We start from the raw sequence: 23,438 nt of genomic DNA on the forward strand, positions 1-23,438 counted from the left end.
GTCCTGTTACCCAACCAAACTTGGGTCCACTGGCCCCAGTGCAGTAAAGCCAATCTACTGACATGAAGTTGTGAAGGAAAAGTGCAGCATTTATTGCAGGGCGCCAAAGCAAGGAGTCCAGGCAGCTAACGCTCAAAAGATCTGAGCTCCCCCCCACCCCCCACCCCCCACCCCCCCCCCCCGCCCCACTGGCTTTCAGGGAAAGGTTTTAAGATAGGGTGAGGCAAGGGGGCTGAGGGGTGTGTGGTCAGCTCGTGGACATTCTTCTGATTGGTTGGTGGTGAGGTAACCGGTAATCAACATCGTCAACCTTCTGGTTCCAACCAGTCTGGGTTGTGGGCAGCACGCGGTCAACTTCTTCCACCTAGTGGGGGCTTCAGTATCTGCAAAAAATAGCTCAAGGATATGGCTCCAAATAATATCTGTAGCCCTTGAGGAGGCAGTAAAGGGCCTTGACTTTGCTTAGTGGCTAAACTATTATTATTTTGTCTTGCTTGACTATTTTCCTTTGTTTCTGCATTTTCTCACTTCTCTGATTAAATTTATTCTTTGGAACTCAGGAAAGGCCTAGGAGGCTAAAGTTTTTCTAAAGACAAGAGGCAGGCAGAGGACATGGTGGCAGGGGTGGGGTGTCTGCCCCGGGAGGGCCCCATAGGGTCCTGCTCCGTCATGGTCCTAGTTCTTTCCAGGCCCTGGCTGCCTGATGGAAGGGCCCCACCATGCCTCAACCTGCACCTGACTATGACTGACCTACCTGGAGGGAAACAGAGACACATGCCCGGCCCACAGCAGCTCAAAGCTTCCTTCTCTGCCCTAGAGAACTCCCCCACTTTCCTAAAATTCAGATCCACAGTCTCATAGCCCCTTAGAATTCCATGCTTTGGAATTGAGTCGTTCAGCTTTCAGAAAATATCGCATATACCCTTTATACTCTATAAACTCTACCACAGGATCCCGAGCAGAGTCTGGTAATCAAACGTGTTCATTTTTCTGCAGTGACGTCTGAAAAATCAGTTAAGTGGGTTATAGAAAGACTCTAAATAGCCTCATGGCAATTCAGGTCAGATTTTGCTGCCAAATCAGTTACCAAAATCTTAAGGTGTTGGGGTCTGGACTGTGCACCTAAGGGCTTGTACACCTTATTTGGACACAAATACTTTTCATTTGTTATGTCCATTTTCATTTCTGTTCACATCACTGTTGCTTGTCTTACAGGCAGAAACTCTGACATCTCTCTGATGGGCAGAGCAGTTACCTGGTCCCACCCTGGGGAAACCTTCGGTCCTGGCCAAATACTCCTTGCCTTCAGCAGCTCTGTCTGCAGCCCTCCTCACTCCCCAACCACCCTGGATCTTCTGCAGTGTACAGGTCTCCTCGTTTCTCCACTTTGACTTCGCTAATGTGTTTACATCAGAAAAATGAACTCTAGTAAATGGAGGCCTCCCAGCTCTCCCGACTTCTAGTCTTTTTTTTTTTTTTTGTCTTCAGTAACATCTCTGCTGTCATTTTTTTCCTCAGACTTGACCTTCAGGTGACTTTCTGATCCACCCCAGTCCCTTTAGCCTCCGTATTCCAGGGGAGTTCAACCCACAGACAGTCGTGTTGTTCTTGTTCCTTATTTTCTTTGGCTCCACGTGTCTTTGTTTTCTCTTCTCTCTCTGGGAATGTTCCTATTTAAACACGTCCTAGTTCCCAGTTTCCTTCATCCACTTGGTTGCCAGCCCCGAGCCTGGGGGCCCTGGATCCCGAAGGCCTACTAGGGAGCACTCTTCAACACTTTAGTCAACTGGGGGAGGCCCTACCTTGCCTGAATCAGGCTGTGCAGACCAAAGAGGCAGGTCCCTTTGTTCTGGCGCTAGATCAGCTCAGTGTGGTGACCAGGTCCATCCACACTGATGAGGGAAGAGCAGGGAGACCCGGGCTCCACTGAAAGAAGGCTGAGGGGTCCCTGGTGTGGGAAGGTGGGGACATTAGGATTCCACTTCCTGCTCTAGTGTGTGGTAGCCTATTTCAGCTTGACAGATCAGGGAAGGCCTCCCAGAGGTAACACAGGAGCAGAGACTGGATATGGGGGTGGGAGGGTGGGGGATGCAGCTGTGGAAGATCTGGAGAGAAGTGTTCCAGGCAGAGGGAACAAGAGGTGCTGGAGCTCTGAGGTGGGAGCCCAGAGAAAAAGAGAGGGAAGGAGGCATGGGTGAGGGTTGGATCCTGTAGGACCCTGTGGGTCAGGGGGAGGACTTTATTCTTCGGTGTGATGGAATCCCTGGAGGGCTTTAAACAGAGAGGATGTAACCTAGGGATGTTTTTATGTTTATTTATTTATTTATTGGCTGCGCCGGGTCTTAGTTGTGGCACGCAGGATCTTTCTTAGTTGTGGCATGCAGGATCTAGTTCCCTGACAAGAGATCGAACCCGGGCCCCCCCTGCATTGGGAGCACGGAGTCTTAACCACTGGACCACAAGGGAAGTCCCTGAACCAGGGATGTTTTAAAAATGTCCCTCTGCGGACTTCCCTGGTGGCGCAGTGGTTAAGAATCCGCCTGCCAATGCAGGGGACACGGGTTCGAGCCCTGGTCCGGGAAGATCCCACATGCTGCAGAGCAACTAAGCCCATGCGCCACAACTACTGAGCCTGCGCTCAGACCGAGAAATGCGCTCTAGAGCCCGTGTGCCACAACTGCTGAGTCCACATGCCACAACTACTGAAGCCTGTGCGCCTAGAGCCTGTGTTCTGCAACAAGAGAAGCCACTGCAATGAGAAGCCCGCGCACCACAACGAAGAGCAGCCCCCGCTCACTGCAACTAGAGAAAGCCCGCGCGCAGCAACGAAGACCCAACGCAGCCAAAAATAAATAAATAAATAAATTTATTTATTTAAAAATAAAAATGTCCCTCTGGCTGCTGTGTGTAGATCCTGTCCACGTCCCTCTCCCTCCCACTCCTGCTTTTCCTGAGTTCCTATTTCCTTTTGGCCATCTCCCTCTTGTTGGTTGTTCCTTGATTTGAGAATGTGAGATGTCTCCACAGGTCATTCCTAGGACTCTTCTCTCTTCTCCTTAGCAAATTGCTCTGTCATTCACACAAGGCTGTATACTGTTCTTGCACGTGGATAGACTCAGATCTTCTTTACTTCTTGATGCTCTCCTGGTGCGCTTGGATAGCAGATCCAGGGCATGAAAGCAGGGCTCCAAATGGTCAGTGTCCTTCACACTCTGAGGGCAGCTGTGTCTTGAAGGCATCTGGGCCCAAGTGTGGAGGGACCATGCTGGTAAACATCTACCGGAGCCCACTGCCTAGAAGAATCAACAACGTTAAGAAAAAGAATTGCCACAGCAGTGTCCCCCAGGGTTTCCACCCATTCGAGCTGCTGTAACAAAACACCACAGCCTGGGCGGCTTACAAACAACTGAAATTCATTTCTCACAGTTGTAGAGGCTGGAAGTCCAAGACCAGGGCACTGGTAGATCTGGGACCTGGTGAGAGCCCACTTCCTGGTTCATAGATGGCCGTCACGTGTCCTCACATGGTGGAAGGGGCAAAGGAGCTCTCTGGGGGCCTCCTGTATAAGCACTGATGCCATTCACGAGGGCTCCACCGTTATGACCTAATCGCCTCCCAAAGGCCCCACCTCCTAATGTCATTACCTTGGGGGTTAAGATTTCAACATAGGAGTTTTGAGGGGACACGATCATTCAGACCACAGCCATCAGTAGGAAACAAGAGGTGTTTATTCAAAGTCTTCCTCCACAGAAGTGTCAATTAGCAAGAAAAGCATTTTCCTAAAAACCACCAGGATTACATCTCTCTGCTCCAGCCACACGCGGCCACATTACTACGGAGCTCGAGAAATGAAATCGTTGCTTTTCCTGCCCTAAAAAGAAAACTTACTTATGCTGCATGGTAAGTGGAATCCAGTAAACAAATCCTTCACATCTTGAGAGATTAAAAACCAACCAACCAACCAACCCAAACGTTCCTAGCTGAGTGCCTGTTATGATTTACACAGGGAGGAAGCGGTCAGTGGCAGGAAGGGGGGAGGGCTGCAGTCCTGGCCTCGGTCTGGGACGCAGGCCCTCAGGGAGGGAGTGGCCAGTGCGGCCTGCTTGTCACGTGAGGCTTGGCCACCAGGGGCAGCCACAAGTCGGTATGAGGTGGCTCACAGGAGGGGCAAAACCTCCTCCCTCAGGAGGAGCAGTGCTCTTCCCTGCCACCCCAACCACTTACAAAGGCCACAGGGGAGGCATGCGTGCTGCTCTGCTAGCTCTTGCTGTGAGGGACTCCAGCTTCTCAAGTCTCGCCTGAGGCCTCAGCCTCAAAGACCCGGAGACGTGCGCGCATCAGCCAAGCTCCCTGCTGTAGACGGGCGGGCCTGCAGCAAGGAGTCGGCAGGAATTCCATGAGGCTCAAAGGGAACAGAAGACACAGGTGATGGGCATTTTGTGGTTTAACTACAACTTTGCTGACATTTTTTTTTTAATTAATTAATTAATTTATTTATTTTTGGCTGTGTTGGGTCTCCGTTTCTGTGCAAGGGCTTTCTCCAGTTGTGGCAAGCGGGGGCCACTCTTCATCGCGGTGCGCGGACCTCTCACTGTCGCGGCCTCTCTTGTTGCGGAGCACGGGCTCCAGACACGCAGGCTCAGTAATTGCGGCTCACGGGCCTAGTTGCTCCGCGGCATGTGAGATCTTCCCAGACCAGGGCTTGAACCCGTGTTCCCTGCATTGGCAGGCAGATTCTCAACCACTGCGCCACCAGGGGAGCCCTGCCGACATTTTAAACCCAAAGATGTCGACAGGTTCTGTTAGTCCCTCCTGTTGCAGGATGAAGGCGTCCTGAGCCTGCACTGCTGGACACACACACACACACACACACACGTGTGTGTGTGTATGTATTTGGCTACACCACGCGGCACACGGGATCTTAGTTCCCACACCGGGGACTGAACCCGTGCCCCCTGCAGTGGAAGTGCGGAGTCCTAACCCCTGGACCGCCAGGGAACTCCCACTGCTGGACATCTGACACGGAACTTGCAACTTTCCTCAGAAGGGTAGCCAGCCTTAAATCCCTTGCTTCTTCTGCCACCCTCAACTTTATGGCCCACGCCTCCATCTGCATCCTTGTCTCTGGAGCTGGTGGATCATTCTGCCCATTGAGCGCTGCTGGCCTTCTTGTGCCCTAGCCAGGCCGTTATTGCTCCCGAGAACAAACTCTGAGGCCAGGCTGGGTCCAGGCCTAATGGCACTTCTTTCCTTTCTTCACGTGGATAGAGGGCTAGATGCAGCTTTGTGCCTGTGTCCTTGCCCCTAAAAGGTCCCTGGTCCAGTGACGGTGCTTGTTTCCCTGGGGGCCTAGGGTGTGAAATGGTCTTACACACCAGCTTATATGAAATGTGCCATCCACTTAGTATGAACATTTGTATTCATCCTGCCCCTCCTCTGCCTTCAATGATTCTCTAGAAAGGTCAGCCCTGTGATTCCATTTACCCTAGTGTCCTGGTGACCCCTGTGGCTCCCAGAAGGTAACAGGGCCCCAGTTTGGGAAGGGCCATGTGCGGGAGTATCCCCAGGTGCTGAGTCAGCTCCCAGAATATGCTGGAACCCAGCCTCTGTTGAAGGGCTCCCTTTGCCTGCAGGACCCTCTCCCCCGTCCATCCATCAGACCCTACCCTAGTCCCACCTCCTTCCTGAGGCCTGGGGTGTCCCAGTGAGTTCCCAGAAGGCAGCCGCATCATGTTTTCTTTTTATAATTCTCCTCCTCTCCCCTCCCCTTCACACCTTGCCCTTGGCAAGTGCGCAATCGATGCTTGCATAGAGCCACCTAAAGTAATTACAGTGACCAGCCAGCAGTGATGGCCTTCCCCCTCCCCCACCCGTGACTAGGCCCTTGAGCTGTTGCGGTGATGGAGGTGGGCAGCAGGGGTGAGAGGCCAGCTCCAACGGGGCAGTTCTGTCATCACCTCCCAAAGGGGAGCCCAGCCAAGCCCCTGCATCCCGAGGGAAGCTCTGTGGCGGGGAGCTGGAGAGATCAAGTGGGCCTCTCTGAAGGGTGAGGATTGGGAGTCTGGGAGAAGTGGAGTGGAGATGGGATAAGAAGGAGACTTTTTTTTTAAGGAAAATCAAGAAGCCACTATTTGGTCTGATAGGGGGTTTGCAGATTATCTACAGCTTTTTGGTTTTGTTTTTAATAAAATCTCTCTGGCAACAGAAGAGAAACCCCGGTGGTGGTCATGATGAGGCCAGCAGACGGGCCAGGGGAGAACACCAGACCTGAGGGGGCAAGCGTTGCCTGCCTGCATGGCACCAGGCTGCTGTCTTGGGGGTGCTGGCGAGATAGGCTGGGACCTGGGACTCGGGACCCTTTCCTGGAGTGCTTGCACCTGGACAAACGTCTCCTCTCCTCAAGCAACAGAATACAAAGAAACTGTAAGGGACTGAAAAGTAACTGCACGCATGCGCAGGTGGGGTCAGTTATGAACAGTAAGATACAAAAAGGCCAAAACCTAACTGCCATTTCTGAGGTGCGTGGAGCAAAGGCGGGGTCCTGCACCTGATCCCTGCACACAGCACCGGCCAGGGGGTGGGCAGACCACCGAAGCCTCCTCTCCAGCCCGACCCAGCCGTCGGCTCCCACCCTCACCCCACTGAAGGGACCGGCTCGCTCGCCACCCCTCCAGGCCCACTCGGCTCAGGGAGCGAGCGAGGGCACCTGTTACTTGTTCTCACTCCCCCTGCTGCCGCTCAAGTCCCACTAAAGCCTTGCCGGAATTTCTCGTCTGGTCCCTTACCAATTTCTATTGATTACATAGTCCAAGGACCCAGGTTGGTAACACTGGTAAGCCATCCTCCATTTCCCAGAGGACCAGCTTTCACGGCTAGATCTAATCCTCATCCAGCCCTCAGCCGGTGCGGCCAGGGAGAAGCACGTGTCGCAGCGAGAAGAGCTGGAGGAAGAGAGGCACGGGAGGGGCGGGCAGGTGAGGGCGGGAGGGACGGGTGGCCTATGCCGCTCTCAAGGCTTTCTCTGCCTCTGCCAGGACAGGCCTCGGGCCAGGAGTTCTGCAGACCAGTCCCATAAGCACCTCTCTGGAACTTCAGGAGACTCTCTCCTGAATTTCAGAGACAGAAACCTGCCCGCCCTTGAGCATCTGCCGTCGGGTGGTGTGGGACCCCACGGTGCTGACACATAGCTCAGCTGTGGGCTGCCGGGCCGTTGGACATTGGTGTTCTGGTGTTTTCATCCCTTGTCGGGAGATTTTGACCCTTTGCCGTGTTCTTGGAACTCTTGGGTCTTCCCGTAGCCTGACAAAGGATCAAGATCTCGGCACCGTCCTGCAAGCTGAGACACTTTTGGCCAGGGCTAAGTCATTTGTTCATGTTGGATCAATGGCTTCAGATCATGCATCTCCATGGTATCTCTGGTCCACAGAGAAGAAAATGTATCACTCCCGCCGTTAGCTTTTCAGATCTGCTGGCCAGTTGCTGACCTGGGACTCGCCTTGGAAACGTGGTATCTGTGCCTGGGGCTTACGCGGGAGCTGCCTGCACCACAGTGCATTTTAAAATAAGGTTTTCAGCCTAAGATGCCTGTCCTTCAGGCTGACCTGAGCCCTGGAAGGCATGAAAAGCAAGCTTCCCATGGGGACAGAGTCCAGGGAACTTGCCAGGGACGGGCCTGCGGAGCAGCACAGCGGTGGCCTGTCCAAGGGCTCTGGCAGGCACAGAGCGCCACTCCAGTTAGCGAAGAGTGAACAGTGATTTATACTGGGGATCCCAAAGGGATAATTTTACTTTTTCTACTGCGTACCTCCAACAGGGCGAGCAGGCCTGGGGAAATGTCGACGGGACTGAGAAAATCCATCAGCTTGCTGGGAGTCGTAAGCCATTACCCCGGAAAGGCTGAAATACGGCACCCAGTGTCTCAACACCAACCTGGGCCTGGAGGTTTCTTCTCTGAGCCTCTGACTCGTCTCTGAAACGTGAATCTGCCTTCCCGTGCTTTGTTACGTGTGGTTCAAGGAGCACTGTGACCCCTATCTGAAGTGGCAGAGCCGTGTGACGACAGTGTTCCCAGGGGACACCTGACGTTTATCATTTTGTTTAGGTAAAGACCGAAGGGGTAGCAAAGAGACAAAAATCAAAAGGGCAACCGTCACCATGGTAACAGGCAGGGAACGGGGCCCATGGAACAGAGAAAGCAGCCTTGCTGTGGTAACAGAGGATCCTAAATGGGGAGCCCCATAAAGGAAATGCAGGCCAGGCTCAGACTGCTGCTTGCTCTGCCGAGGAAGTGGAGGTAACTAATCTCAGCACTCTCACTGGAAAGCAAGAGCAATGAAGCTGTGCTACAGCTCGGCAGTTTCTGGAGCAGAGGAGCCTCCCGTGGTCACCTATGGCTGACGCCCAGCTGCAAGGTCTGTAGGCTTCCTTCCAAACTCCACAGCAGATCTGAAAAGCTAACGGCAGGAGTGATACATTTTCTTCTCTGTGGACCAGAGATATCATGGAGATGCATGATCTTAAGCAATTGATCCTGGACATTTGGTTGCAGCATTTTAGTGTTTCTCCACGCCCTGGTCCTACTCACCCAGACATTATTTTCATATGGCTGTTCTGGGAGTGGACCAGCTTTGAAACCCCCTTAGGAAAGACCGGGCCAAATTTGACATTAGAGGTTTGAAGTCCCTCAGTTTTCCTCCCTCTCTTTGGAGGTTTAATTAGACGAACCCCTTTCCTACCCTTCTCCTCACTCACCTAATCTCAAACCTTTGAACTCTGAAGGCAAGTCTTAAAATGTGTTGCGGGCTTCCCTGGTGGCGCAGTGGTTGAGAATCTGCCTGCCAATGCAGGGGTCATGGGTTCGAGCCCTGGTCTGGGAAGATCCCACATGCCGCGAAGCAACTGGGCCCATGAGCCACAACTACTGAGCCTGCGCGTCTGGAGCCTGTGCTCTGCAACAAGAGAGGCCGCCACAGTGAGAAGCCCGCGCACCGCGATGAAGAGTGGCCCCCGCTCGCCGCAACTAGAGAAAGCCCTCGCGCAGAAACGAAGACCCGACACAGCCATAAATAAAATAAATAAATAAAAATAAAAAAATAAACAGGAGCTGTTGTTTAAAAACAAAAAACAAAAAACAACTTACTTCACACAATGAGGAGAGGAAGCTGTGTGTATGGGAGGCTTATCATCTATTACCAAATGATTTCTTCCAGGATGGGTCAAACTTCCAAAGCGTCTCAGGCACTAAGTATCTGCCTTATCCCCCAAGATCGCCTATAAAGAAGATCACACAGTCTTGCCAGATCCCCCTCAGAGTCAGAAAATTCTTGCCAAAACCTCAGTCTACTTTATCTTGTTCTCCTGTGGAAAGGAGATTTTAAAAAGACAGAAACACTCTTTTCTCTTGTAGAAGATAGGACTTTTTAGCACACACCTCTCCAACTCACAGGGCTTACTTCAGTCTTTTAATAAGAGGCGCTGTTTTCTCTTCGTCCTTGGGCAGTCAGGAATCCTGAAAATGCCCAAGAGACATACAGGACTACATCCCGTTTATTTTAAGAAAGATCAGCAACAGCTTATACTCTAATGAAGGAGGTAAGATGGAAGATTACTACTTTACAAGACACTGCAGCATCTCTCAACAGGGAAAGGGGCGGGGGGGTGGTGGTAGATTCAAGACCATGAAACACGCTTTTGCAACTAAACCCCTTGGAATGACAGTCATACTCAAGAGAGTTATTTTAGCATCTGCCCGCCTCTGCCCAGCACACCCCAGTCTCCCCTGCTAAAAGCTGGCAAGGTCTCCGGGATCCTAACCACGTTTAATCATGATTTAAAATACGGAGGCACCAGATGGCCTCTGGTGGCAATGCCCAGGAAGAGCTGTGGCTGAGAAGCCCAAAGGGGCCTCTTCCCACGGCTTCGATACAACGTGCACACACGGGGTAAGGGGCTGATTCGAACTGAGCCATCAAGATCAACCTCAGGGCAGTAAGACGTATCACAAGCCCTGGGATCGGGGGCCCTGAGACAGACTCAAGACTTTTGCCCAAGTCTTGCTAAAACGCAAAGCCTTAGTTCACCCTGAGAAAACATCTCACAAACCCCAAATGAGGGACTTCTGACAATATAACTGATCAATGCCTCACAAGAGCATCAAGGTCATGAAAGACCAGGGGAAACGGGGGCCCTGCTACAGGCTGCGGAGATGCAGGAGACAAGACAATAAATGCAGTGCGGGGTCCTAGAACACAAGGGTGACAGCAGTGAAAACTGGTAAAAAAGGAAGGCCGTCAGTTTAGTTCAGAGTATCGTGGCCAACACTGATTTCCTGGATTTGATACTTGTACTACAGTAACGTAAGATGTTGACTTCAGGGAAAGCTGGACAGGGATATATGGAAACTCTGTACTATGTTTGCAACTTTTCTCTAAGTCTAAAATTAATTCAAAATAAAAAGTTAAAAAAAAATAGGCTGACACATCTGGGTTCAAGTCCCACCCTCCACTATGAGCCACGCCATTTTCAGGAAATGAGGTGCCCATTCAAAGCCTCAGTTTTCTCATTCACAACCAGAATTGACAATTTTATTTTAAAAATAAGAATAAAAATATATATTGGTGTATGAAGAAAAATCCTGGAGGAGTGTATACAGGGCTGTCAGCTGCGATCTTCTCTGGGGATAGGTTTATAAGGAGACTGATTTCCATCTGTATGTTAGTTAGTTCTCCAAATGTTCTAATTTTAAAATAACCAATTTTTATCGATTTTCCAATCAGAAAAATAAAAATACGTTAAAAGTGATGTGAATCACATACACACCACTGCTGTGTGACCACATCTGGCCTGCCACCTCTCCTGTTGGCTCCGTCTTGGAATCCTCCAGAATCTGTCTCTTGTCCCTGCCCTTGTGCCACCTGCCCTGGCTTCACAACCAGCCCGGCCCCCGCTCAGCCTCTCCGCACCACAGCAAGCCACAGACCCCATGCCATGGGCCACCCCTCTGGCATCTCCTCGCCCCCAAACACAGGCTTGTCCCCCAGTTCCCTGTGGGCCCTCCCATGCTCAGGGCGATCCCCCTGCCATCCGCCCTCACTGTCCTGCCCCACTTTCCTGCTCTGTGCTTCTCCCCTGCGTGGCCCAGCTCTCATACTGAATGTCTCCCACACAGGACTGAGAGTCTCATGAGGGCAGGACTCCTCTGGGTGTGGGAAGGAGGTGACTTGCCAGGGTCCCAGACCGGGGTCTCTCCACCTGCGGACATCCAGGGCCGTCCTACGCAATGCAGGGTACTGAGCAGCATTCCTGGCCTCCACCCACTAGATACTAGAAGCCATCCTCTCCCCACCTCCCACCTCAGGTTTTAACTGCCACAAATATCCCAGGACATTGCCCAGTGTCCCTGGGACAGGGGCTGAGAAGCCCTGTCCTAGAGGGAAAGGGACTGCAGAGAAGGGAACTGGAGCCTGAGACACGCCCCAACTCAGCCACCCTACAAGGAGCACCCCTGAAACCACGGCTTCAGGAGGAAGCCCTCACCACACCGGCCCTTGCTCACAGGAGGAACGGATTCTGAAAGTCCAGAGTTTAATTCCTGGGAGGCCGGACCCATGGTGGTGGAGGAGTCCCAGGTGCAGCTTTCTGTACCAGTGACTTCATCACACGCTGTCCCTGTCCCGTCCTTACCTTTGGGGGCTTGAAAGGATAATCGGTAGGAAAGTGGATGGTCAGGAAGAAAACTCCTCCTTGGTAAGGACTGTCATTCTGGAGGATGAGACACCGAAAGCGGATTAGTGCATTCGTGAGAGCGTACTGCGCAACAAGCAAAGCGAGGGCTGCCCTCAGCATCTGCTATCTACCGGGCCCATGATGGTGGCCTGCCAGTGGAACACTGCAAGACAAAAGAGAGACGGGAAAGTGAGACTCCCTGACAAACACGTCTCTCCACCGAAAAGGAGCTGCTCTGCTCAGAGGGTGCCGTTCACGCAAGCCTGCCCTCACTTCTGACACCAAATGCCCCTGCAGGGGGTTCTGTAACTTGCCTAGACTCCAGACTTGTGAAAGGCTGTTGTACTCACAGCTCCAGTGTATCACAGGGAAAGGCTACCGATCAACATCGGCTGAGGGAAGAGCTCACGGGGACAGTCCAGGAGGGGTCCACGTGCAGAGCTTCCGCTGTCCTCCTCCTTGGCGTCCCGGCACTGATGTGTGACAGCACACAGAACACTGCCTGCAGGGTGCTCACCCCTGGCTCAGCGTGCAGAGCTTTTACGAGGGCTCCATCACGGAAGCGGGATGGATTAACGGACTACCCACGTGGCTGATCTAAGTCTCCAGCTCCTCCGGCACTGACCGAAAGCCTCCACCTTAAACCACGTAGCTGGTCTAGCTAGTGTGGCCAGCCCTCACCCTCACTCACATTGTTGGTGTGGGTCAAAGCCTTTGGGTAAACAGACAGTCCTATCAGGCAGGACGTTTTAGAGATCGCCTCCCAGAGGCTAGGGACAGAGGCCAGCTCTTCTAAGGACAGAATTAAATTCCTCACTACCCAGCTGCCAGTAAACTGCAATTCAGTCTTCTCTTTGCATAGAATTAAGCCTTAGGTAGGCTTTAGCCACTTTCCACATTACTTTTATAAATCTTTCTCCTTAGTTCTTCACAGTTCACTCTGAAGTCCTCTCCAAAGGGTCTCTTTCAGGAGCCAATCAATGCCCGTGGCCCTGGGGCTTCAATGCGGCCACCCTCCATCTGTGTCCTCTCACATATCCCCCAAGCGGTGCCCTGTGCTCCACGGACTAGGTGACAGAGCCGAGAGCAAGAACAAGGGGGGCTTCCCCTGTGCTCCCCTCCTGGGTCCCCACCTTAGGTGGTCAGGCCAGGCTCCCTCCTTAGTGGGTTAGAGCCTCCTCTTGCTACACATCATGCCTGCTGCCCTCTCTGGAGTCTCAGGCTACTTTCATTGCTGTACCCACTCCTAGGAAGGCTCCTGTGCACTCAGCAAGGCTGGGCTAAGAGTGGGCCAGTGACTCATTTCCAAAGCTCCCAGGACAGTTTACTCCAGTCTTTGTGGAAAGCGCCTATCTGCCCCCCCCCGCCGCCGAGTGGGCTGCTGAGAGCATCTGAGGGGGCTGTTATTCTCCAGGGAATTCTGTCTTCCGGCTCCATGATGAGTGTGGAATTATTAGCCCAAGGTTTCAGACCTGGTCCTGTACCGGGTTTCCTGCCGCCTGTTCAAATGTCTCAGAGATTCTACCCTTGACAGCAGGATAGGAAACTGCCAAGGCATGAGGAGGGGGGGGCAAGTGAAGGGACCAAAGGAGAGGTTTCCCAAACCCCTAGAGGTATCCAAAGACAGAGTAGCCCGTGACCTTTTTTAAACGTTTCAAGAAATGCTACTGAAGAGAACACCTTTACCTACAATAAGGCTGCCTGAGCGAATGGATTTTTCTTTTGACTGCCTTTATTCCAACTCATGCTAATCATTAGCTGGTAGGTACACCTTTGCCTAATCATAATATAGAATAGAATTCCTTATTAAATAAGTGGTTTTGATAATTAACATATTAGAGAATAGGAGCCCATGGGGAGGAGTAGCTAATATGAGTGGCTCCTTCTGGCAAACAGGTTGGGACCCTTTGGTCCCATTCACTTTAACCCCTGAGGTCTGCTGAGGGGCTGAGCAGGGCTTGGGGGCACAGTCAGAAGAGAAGGCCCCAAAAGAGAGAGGAAGAGAAAGGAACTTGCAGAGCGTTGCTGGCAAGGGGTTACTTGCCCACAGGGCAGGCATGAAATGGCCCCCAAAGGTTAGCTAGTTTCCAAGGCTTTACAAACCTCATCAAAACTCAGGTACTGGGGCTTCCCTGGTGGCGCAGTGGTTAAGAATCCGCCTGCCAATGCAGGGGACATGGGTTCGAGCCCTGGTCTGGGAAGATCCCACATGCCGCGGAGCAACTAGGCCCGTGAGCCACAACTACTGAGCCTGCGCGTCTGGAGCCTGTGCTCCGCAACAAGAGAGGCCGTGACAGTGAGAGGCCCGCGCACCGCGATGAAGAGTGGCCCCTGCTTGCCGCGGCTAGAGAAAGCCCTCGCACAGAAACGAAGACCCAACACAGCCACAGATAAATAAATAAATAATTTTTTAAAAAAACCAAAAAAACCCTCAGGTACTGAGTACGGAGGGCAGCTAGCCTCTCGGATGAGGATAGCCACCTTCCAGCACAGGGCGGCAGGGAAGGGTGAGAGTGCGTGTGGTGCAGGGAAGCAACGAGGGGCACCTTTAGAAAGCTGTGCCTGCGTCAGTACCAGTCCAAGCTTACCAGTGACCCTAGCTTACATTATCTTAAGCAACAGGTAAGAGGGGAAAATACGTTAGCAAGATGTGGGACGCTTGGAAGGACAACACAGATCGGGTAACAATCACGTGAAGCCACCCTTGTTCATTAACTCTGCATATACAATGGGAATCATTTCTGTTTTGCTCTAAAAAAAAATTATTTAAACTCTCGCATAAAGCTTTCGGAATCTGCCATTTTCAGTGGCTCTGTCTGCCCACCTTCAGCTCCTCTAAGCCTTAGCCCACAGGACATGCAGGAACACACACACATGACACCACTTCCTCTTTTATTCCAGCTCTGTGAAAGTCTTCTTTCTTGTATTTTAACATAATAAAAAAAGTTTTAAAACATGCAGCATAAAATGTCATTTTAGCCATTTTTTAAAAATTAATTAATTTATTTATTTATTTATTTTTGGCTGTGTTGGGTCTTCATTTCCGTGCAAGGGCTTTCTCTAGTTGTGGCAAGTGGGGGCCACTCTTCATCGCGATGCGCGGGCCTCTCACTGTCACGGCCTCTCTTGTTGCGGAGCACGGGCTCCAGACGCGCAGGCTCAGTAGTTGTGGCTCACGGGCCTACTTGCTCTGCGGCACGTGGGATCTTCCCCGACCAGGGCTCGAACCCGTGTCCTCTGCATTAGCAGGCAGATTCTCAACCACTGCACCACCAGGGAAGCCCCATTTTAGCATTTTTAAGTGTACAAGTCAGTGGCATTAAGTGCATTCACAATGTTGTGCAACCACCATTATCCATTTCTAAAACTTTTTCATCACTCCAAACAGAATTTCTGTACCACGAAATAATTCCCCATTTCTACCTCCCCTCGGCTTCTAGGAACCTCTACTCTACTTTCTGTCTCTATGAATTTGCCTTGTCTAGTTAGTTCATGTAAATGGAATAATCCAATATCTGCCCTTTTCTTTCTGGCTTATTTCACATGGCATGTTTTCAGGTGTACCCACATCGTAGCATGCGTCAGAACTTCACCCCTTTTTACGGCTAAATAATATGCTGTTGTATATATATACCACACTGTGCTTATTCATTTATCTGTTGATGGGCACTTGGGCACCTCTGGGGGATTGTAAACAATGGTGCAATGAACATTGGTGTACAAGTTCTGCTTGAGTCCGTGTTTTTAATTCTTCAGTGTCCTTGAAGGGCACATCACCCTTCTTTTATGCAGTCTCTCCCTTCCCGGCCTACTTTTCCTTCAGCTGCAGCTACTGCAGCCTCACAGTAAAGGATGAGTGTGCCCCAGAGCCTAAGACGCTCAGAAAGTGGAGGTGAAGTGGGAGCGCAGAGTACAGATTCGGGACACCCAGGTGTTGGGCAGCTTGGCCTATGGCCAGTTGGCTATAGAGGGTGGCAGAGGGCTGGCTAGCGCTGCTCCTTCCGTCTCCCCTGGGGAAGAGCAGAAGTGGGAGAAAAGAACTGCCCCTCCCCTTCGCAGAGGCCAGGAGCCACCCCCCCCCCCCCGCCCCTCACCAACCCCCAGAGCTCTGCCCCCTCGTGCAGCAGCAGCAGGCCCTCCATGATTAGCTTCATGACCATTTTTATACCAACACCCCAAGTTGTAGTCGGTCAGAGGCACTTTCCAGAAGCCAATGTGCCTCAGGACAGGATGGCTTTCTTGTGCCCCAGTGGAGGGAGATGGTGATTTCTGGCAGCATCTTGACCAGGCGGGCTATGAACTCAAGGCGTCTGATGAAAAAGCAATTCACAACCAAATGAAGGGAAAACGACGATAAGTTTTCTTAAAAAAACAAACAAACAAACAAACCAACCCGAGGGGCTGATAAATTTGGGGGTCTTGACTGCAAGGCTCCTGGGGTCTGGAGCCCTGAAAGGTACTTACGATCATCTCCCACCGGTCCTGCGGAGCACGGGGCAGGAGGGTCCCTCTGCAGGTCGGTTAACTCCTGAAACACAAGACAGTGAGCTCAGAGCTGGTGTGTGAACTGGGGATGCTGCTCTAACCCCACACCTCTTGGCCAGAAGTGCGTTCTCCTGGTGGGAGGGGCTCCCGGACCTCAGGAGTGGGCTGGCCCGGCTAAGGAAAACAAGTGATCTGCAATACCCTTGAAAACAAGGGTCTACTCGTGGCTGTGAAGATACGTGGGCAGAAGGTATTATCATTTCCATTGAATAAGTTAGAAAATCGAGATGTAAAGAGGTTAAATTACTTACCCAAGGTCATAGAGCTGGAAGAGGGCAGGGCCCCATCACCCACTCAGGTGGAGAAGGGCAGGGGCTGGGTTTTAGCTCTGGGCTCCTGAATGGAAGCACTTAGCCCAGCGGAGGTGCCCAGTTAAGGACAGGGCTCCTCTATTTCAATCTCTGTACCTCCCCTACTGCCCTACACATCTCTGGTTGTATGGGAGTCCTAAGGCTCCAAGTGGGAGATGAAGCACATGCGAATCAGTCTAGCCCAGCTATCCCATGTACCAACGGGGGAGACAGGAATTACATCATAACTAGATTCCCTTAATGGGATACCAACTTGTAGACACAATCCCCAAAAGTTATCCTAGCCCAGCATGAGCCTCAAGGCCTCAGAGTCTGGGCAGTGACTCAAACTCTAGCTTGCATGTACTAGGATGTTTCCTAATACTCCGCACTCTCCCCAGATTCCAGATCTGGGTAAACTTCTTGGGGTTTCCAGAGAGGTTCTGAAGAGAAGGAAGGAGGCACAAGTAATGGTCCATCAGGTGGCAGGGAAACTCTTCAGGGGATGGCAAACCCCAGGGTCTGGGGCACGCACATGGAGTTTAAACCTGGACGATCACATTCTTCCTTACCTGAACTATGCCTGAAACTGAGCTCATCCACAAAGGCCCTCCTGATCCCACCGTATCATCTCCGGGCATGCTAATCATTCTAGTAACCCCCACCTCTCTGGCCATCCGGTACTTACCCCACATACGCACAAATATAATTGGCCACGGTGGGAATAATTATATCACAGAAGCCAGCAAGTGTTACAAATCAGGGCCATGTTTCATCCCAGAGGGTTGGTTTTTAAACACCTACCAGTATACCACCGGTCAGTTCTTAGCTAGTATCTGATGTATCTAAATAGGTTGCACTTGGTGAGCACTCAGTACTCAGCATTACTAGTTGTCGCAACAGAAATGAGCTTGGGGAACAACTAAGGTCATGTGAGGGGACCAGAGGACATGCTCAAAAATGCAGTATGGCTCCAGGAACCTCCTCAGAACAGTTCCTTTCCTGCTTCCCTCTGCTTTGTGTCCTGCACACCTCCACTACCACTCTGTAGGGGATTGTTTATACCCTCTGCACTAAGGCAAATCCCAGACAGACCAGATGAGCAGTCAGGGGCAGGAATTCAACTAGCACCAAGGAGTTTCAAATGCTAACTGGCATTTCAAGGAAGAACAGTGTGATGGGAAAGAAATTAGTTCACTAATATATATATCGCATTCCTGTGTTTTCCCAATAGCGGCTAGAAGACCCAGGTCTGAGTCCCAGCTCTGTCACTGGGAAAATAACTTTGACCTCTTTGGGCCTCAGTATAATTAACTGTTCAGTTGTAATTATAACACGTGCCTGCCAACCGGCCAGCACTAATGTTTGGCTATAATTTTGTAATGTGTGTAACGTATACAAGTATACCCAGTAAAGAGTCAAGGATAACAGTGCATAGAGGATGCAGTCATTAGTATTACAAAAAGAATGAGGAATGGATAGAGATATCTAGTACTGGAAGAATACAGAAGAAACTAATAACACTGATGACACCCTGGGAGAAAAACTGGATGGCTGGGGACAGGAGTGGATGGGAGACTTTCCCCTGTAGACCCTTTTGTATTTTTTGAATTTTGAATCATGGGAATTTATTACCTATTCAATAAACACATAAATAATATATTTTATAAATTGTAAAGGACTAGGCAGGTTAAAATTGTGTAATAATTATTGTTATGAATAACATTGATGATAAAAGTGAGTCCTGAAAAGGGAAAAGAAGGTTAAAGCATAGCAGATTACCAGAGGAAAATAGTTAAGCAAACCATTACACTTTAAATGGTTACACACTCAATTCTGTTACTGTGTTTCACTGAATCCAAGATCTCATTCAAGGTACCACCATCTTATATACAACTAAGAAAGAAATCACACTGGCAATTAAACTAAGACCAAATGCATTCTTTTTTTTTTTCTATTCTTAATTGGATAGTCTTTTATTGTTGAGTTGTAAGAATTTTTACATATTCTGGATATATGTCCCTTTTCAGATATTTGACAAACAAATATTTTCCTTCATTCTGTGGGTTGTGTTCTTCTATCTTTTTTTTTAAACATTTAATATCTTTTTTAAATTTTATTTTATTTATTTATGGCTGTGTTGGGTCTTCGTTTCTGTGCGAGGGCTTTCTCTAGTTGCGGGGAGCGGGGGCCACTCCTCATCGCGGTGCGCGGGCCTCTCACTATCGCGGCCTCTCTTGCTTGCGGAGCACAGGCTCCAGACGCGCAAGCTCAGTAGTTGTGGCTCACGGGCCCAGTTGCTCCGCGGCATGTGGGATCTTCCCAGACCAGGGCTCGACCCGTGTCCCCTGCATTGGCAGGCAGATTCTCAACCACTGCACCACCAGGGAAGCCCCTCTTGCTATCTTTAAAAAAAATCTTTTTTAATTGAAGTATAGTTGATTTACAATGTTGTGTTAGTTTTGGGTTACACCAAAGTGATTCACTTATACATATATATATTTTTTCTTTTTCAGATTCTTTTCCATTATATGTTATTACAAGATATTGAATATAGTTCTCTGTGCTACACAGTAGGTCCTTGTTTATTGTATAGTATGTATCTGTTAAACCCAAACTCCTAATTTACCGCCCCCCAACCCTTTCCCCTTTGGTTACCGTAAGTTTGTTTTCTATGTCTATGAATCTATTTCTGTTTGGTAAATAAGTTCATTTGTCTCATTTTTTAAAAATTCCACACACAAGTGATATCATATGATATTCTTTACACTTAAAACTTTTAATTTAAAACTCAGCTTTAAGCTCACTTGGGCACATGCTTTTGTTTTTCAATCACTCATGCATACCACACACACACACACAAAAGGAAAAACAAGTGAAATAAATAAATTGGTTCTCCCCGTTTAGAGTCCAATACTAACCCTGGGTCACGGATGTCCTCACGATCATCCTCTGTGCCTTCCAGGCAATGATGATGTGGCAATTCTTAAACAGTCCTCCACTATACTGTTTCTGGAGTTTTCTTCCAAGCCACTGATACCCATTCCGCAAAGGCCCACAATACACAATCTCTTTGCACAAACCTCGGTGAATAAAGGTGACCCAGCCTCACCGACCTGAGGGTAGGTGGAACCTTCCTTTCTGTGGTCTATGAAGCATCTGGCTAGCTTGGCGTGGAAACAAAGAACTGCAGTCCTTTCTCCAGCAACATTTATTCCATTGATATGAAGCTTAATTCCCACTGTTCTGCTTCTGTGCCTGTGTCCACAAACGCTTTTATTTTCAGCATTAAGTCACAGTATCTTTTTTTTTTTTTTAACGTCTTTATTGGAGTATAATTGCTTTACAATGGTGTGTTAGTTTGTGCTTTATAACAAAGTGAATCAGCTATACATATACATATATCCCCGTATCTCCTCCCTCCTGTGTCTCCCCCCCACAGTATCTTCTTGAAGACATTTTTAATGCAATTACTCAACACACCAACAATGCACTTAACCTCAATATACACTGCTGGGACATGGCTTTCACATACAGATGGTGACAACCAAGTTACAACTGCTGCCGGGCTGACAGCGATTTCAAGCAGCATCCCAATTTCAGAGATGTGAAAATGTAAAAAAAAAGTTCATCTTAAGAGTAGATGAAATATGGTACTATCTATACTTTCCTGATTTTCCAAGTTTCTCTCTGAAGAACAACTAACATTCATAGTCAGAAAAAGAGGTAACTTTTTTTGAAAAGCTTAATCAAGTATTATGCAATCGTTAAAAATTATAGGCTCTAAAGACTACAGGAGTAAAAGTCATGAAACAACATTAGGGTAAAAAGAGGGGGAAAAGGCAGAATATAAAACTTGATGTACCACGTGACTATGATAATCAGAAGCATATACGTTCACAGTGAAGAGACTGGAATGAAATCTTAACAAAATGCTAACTGTAACTATCTCATGGGGCTACAGATGACTTTTTAAAAGATTGCATTTTGGGGTATTTTCCAAATTTTCTCTAAAGGATACATATTGCTTTAAAAAGCAAAAAATAATCACTAATGTAAACACAAATGTTATGCTGCCACATAAATCCCTGTCCCTGTTGAAGACACTTAGAAACGTTACACTGACACATATTCAGATTTGTAAATGTGAATTCTTGTTTAACTGAAGGAAATACTCTATCGATAAACTGAAAGTTCATGTACAAATACTCAACTCTTTGGAAAAAAACTTTTTAAAAAGGTATGAAGTTGGTTGGCACGGGCTGTGGGTTGGGAGCTAAGGGGACAGCTAGTGCAAGGCCGTCTCCTGAGCAGGGCTCATACTGCTGGCACCCACTCCTCTTCCTCTGTCCTGAAGAGCTCCTGTTCAGCTCCAGTCCCTCAGGAGAGGCACACTCACCTTCAGCTCCAGGTCTGAGAGTAGCTGCACCCCTTACCATCCACCGGTTCAAGAATGAGCATGTGAAATGATTCATAACAAGGGGTAAAGGAAAAAAAAAAAAATGATTTGCTGGGCTTTCTGAGAACTTCTGGAAGCCAACGCCTCCTTGTCTCCCAGGGTATGTCCAGTGGGCTCTGGGGCCCAGAGTTACTCAGTCCAGAGAATTTCACAAAAATAGAGCAGGAGCTCCAAAATCACTTCCAAAGCTCTATGGACCTCCAATTCTGTGAGCAAGGGTGGCTGGGTCTCTTGTTACTTGCAGCCAGGGCTTCCTAACTCATCCCAGTGATGTCTTCTGACCACTGTGGGCTGTTTCTTCCAGGTCTTGATACAGAATTTGCAGGGTCCTCGTGCAAAATGAAAATGCGGGGTTTCTTGGTCAAAACTATTAAGAATTTCAAGACGGTGACTGCACAGCATTAAACCAAGGGCAGGGCCCTTCATAGCAAGGGGCCCTGTGAGACCTTATGAGTCACATACTGGTGAAGCCAGCTCTGGTTACTTCCTTTATTGGTTCCTACTGAGGAAAGTTCTCCCTGGCTTTGTGACCTCAATTACCTTACATCTACGGTTCCCATGTCATCCTCAAGGTCCAAACTTGTTACTCCTAGCTCTCCTTTTCGTAAATCTTACCAGCCTACATGTTCACACATGTAAGTTCAAACCTACCCTCCTTATCTCCCACACCCTGGCTCCCTGCCCTCAAAATGTCTGATTCCCCAACATAGGCAATAATACTACCATCCACCCAGCTACCCATCTTGTGCACCTCCCTCTCTCACTTTCACCACATACTCTTTTTCAAGTCCTGTGAATTCTACCTTTCCACATCATCCAAGTACAGTTCTTGCCTCGGTATCCATTCCATGGTCATTCACTTGGATGAAGCCTTTGCTGGACTTTCACAATACCCTCCACTCTCCCTTTGTTCCAGTGTCTGGCCCACTCCAGGCCACATCAGAGCCAGAAGGCTCTTTTTACAACACAGATCGGAGCATGTCATTCACCTGTCTCAAAGCCCTAGGATGACAGATGACCTCTTTCAGAGAATAATTTGCCGAAAACATTCCTTTTTGGAGAGCTGTTTATTAAAAAGGAGCCATACCCTTAGAGGTCCTGCAATCTCACCTCTGGCAATCAAGCCTAAGCTCACCACACAATGATGCTTATTACAGCATTATTTACTTTATATAAAATTTAGAATATCAGGGGCAGTTAACTCATACTGAGCACTTGATATACGCCAAGCATGTACTAAACATGTATCATCTAAGTCTCAAAAGAACACCTGTAAAAACATGTGGACACGGAGGCTGGGAATGATTAAGTGCCTTGCCCTCTGACATCCACGTCCAGTGTTTATTCACTACAGGTAGTGATTAAATAAGTTACTGGTAATGTACTTACGGAATGCTAATGTTAAAAATTACAGTTATGAATACTATTTCACAACATGACAAATGCCCACGTTTAATGCTATATGAAAAAGCGGGATACAAAATATAGCATAATTTATTTTAAGTGTAGGTAAAAGATTGGTAGTAGATATGCTAGAATGTCAACAAACAGAACTGAAATATGGCAGAACTGAAAATACCTTTTCTTTCTTCTACTGTTGGGCATTTTCCAAATTCTAGTTAATATAGTAAACGCCTGCAAGGACTCCCAATTACTTACAGGATAAAAAAGTTATCCCAGCACTGCCCCTAAGGCCCACCCCAGTCCTGCCCACGCACTCCCATCCCCTGCTCCAGCAGCGCTTAAACCCCAGTCATCCCGTCCCCGCCCCAAGCCCAACCACGTCGTCTCCCCCCGGCCACGAATGCCCTTGTTCCTTTTCTGCACCTGCAGAGATCCTACTCATCCCTTAGGGCCCAGCTCCAACCTCGACTCCTCTGCTCAGCCCTCCGGACCCCCCCACAAGGGCATGCCGTCCTTCCTCTGGGGCCCGCCGCCGTCACTCTGCCCAGACGGCCCACGCGCATGGGCCAAAGCGTAGGGAGTCCGCAGCCAGTTCCAAGTGCCGGGGCAAGACGCTCTGTTCGCCCCGCCCCGCCCCGCCCCGCGCCGCGCTGCGCTAGCCCCACGTGACCTCTCCCCGCCCCGCGTGTAGCGCGGGGCCCTTTTAAGGCCGCGCGGGGGTTGGTTCTGCTTCTTTTACTGGCAGGTGTGACCGTGCTCTGTCCATTCTCAGCCGCCGTTCACTTGGCGGCCGCGCCACCCCCGCTCGCGAATTCACTTTTGGGACTAGCAAGGAGCCCGAGGGCGGGAGGACTTCTTACCTTCTGGATCCGCTTCAGCGCCATCCTGCCCCGGCTGCTGGGGACAGGGGCGTCCGGCCCGGGGCTGCCAGAGGCGGCCCCCGGCCGGCTCGGCCGCCGCGCTGGGCTTCAAGCTGGGAACGGTTGCTTGCGCGTGCGCGCCGCGGGGCACTATGG

At 49.7% G+C, this 23,438-nt stretch overlaps 1 protein-coding gene across 4 annotated transcripts; it reads right to left on the reverse strand.

Moving 5' to 3' along the window:
- Positions 1–203: 203 nt before the first annotated feature.
- Positions 204–23,403, reverse strand: LOC137768383 (ubiquitin-conjugating enzyme E2 D4-like). Of its 4 annotated transcripts, none has more exons than XM_068549872.1 (5): positions 23,283–23,403; positions 16,189–16,252; positions 11,856–11,887; positions 11,683–11,760; positions 204–383 (listed from the first exon to the last, which is right to left on the reverse strand). In XM_068549872.1, exons 1-5 carry the CDS (start codon positions 23,304–23,306, stop codon positions 351–353), a joined length of 231 nt encoding a protein of 76 aa, XP_068405973.1. In that variant the 5' UTR covers positions 23,307–23,403; the 3' UTR covers positions 204–350. The 4 variants fall into 4 exon arrangements, with proteins under 4 accessions (XP_068405973.1, XP_068405972.1, XP_068405971.1 ...); XM_068549871.1 differs by lacking the exon at positions 204–383 and adding an exon at positions 2,591–3,289; XM_068549870.1 differs by lacking the exon at positions 204–383 and adding an exon at positions 2,591–3,293.
- Positions 23,404–23,438: the final 35 nt, after the last annotated feature.

The sequence above is a fragment of the Eschrichtius robustus genome, chromosome 8, assembly GCF_028021215.1.
Source record: "Eschrichtius robustus isolate mEscRob2 chromosome 8, mEscRob2.pri, whole genome shotgun sequence".
NCBI classification, from domain to species: Eukaryota; Metazoa; Chordata; class Mammalia; order Artiodactyla; family Eschrichtiidae; genus Eschrichtius; species Eschrichtius robustus.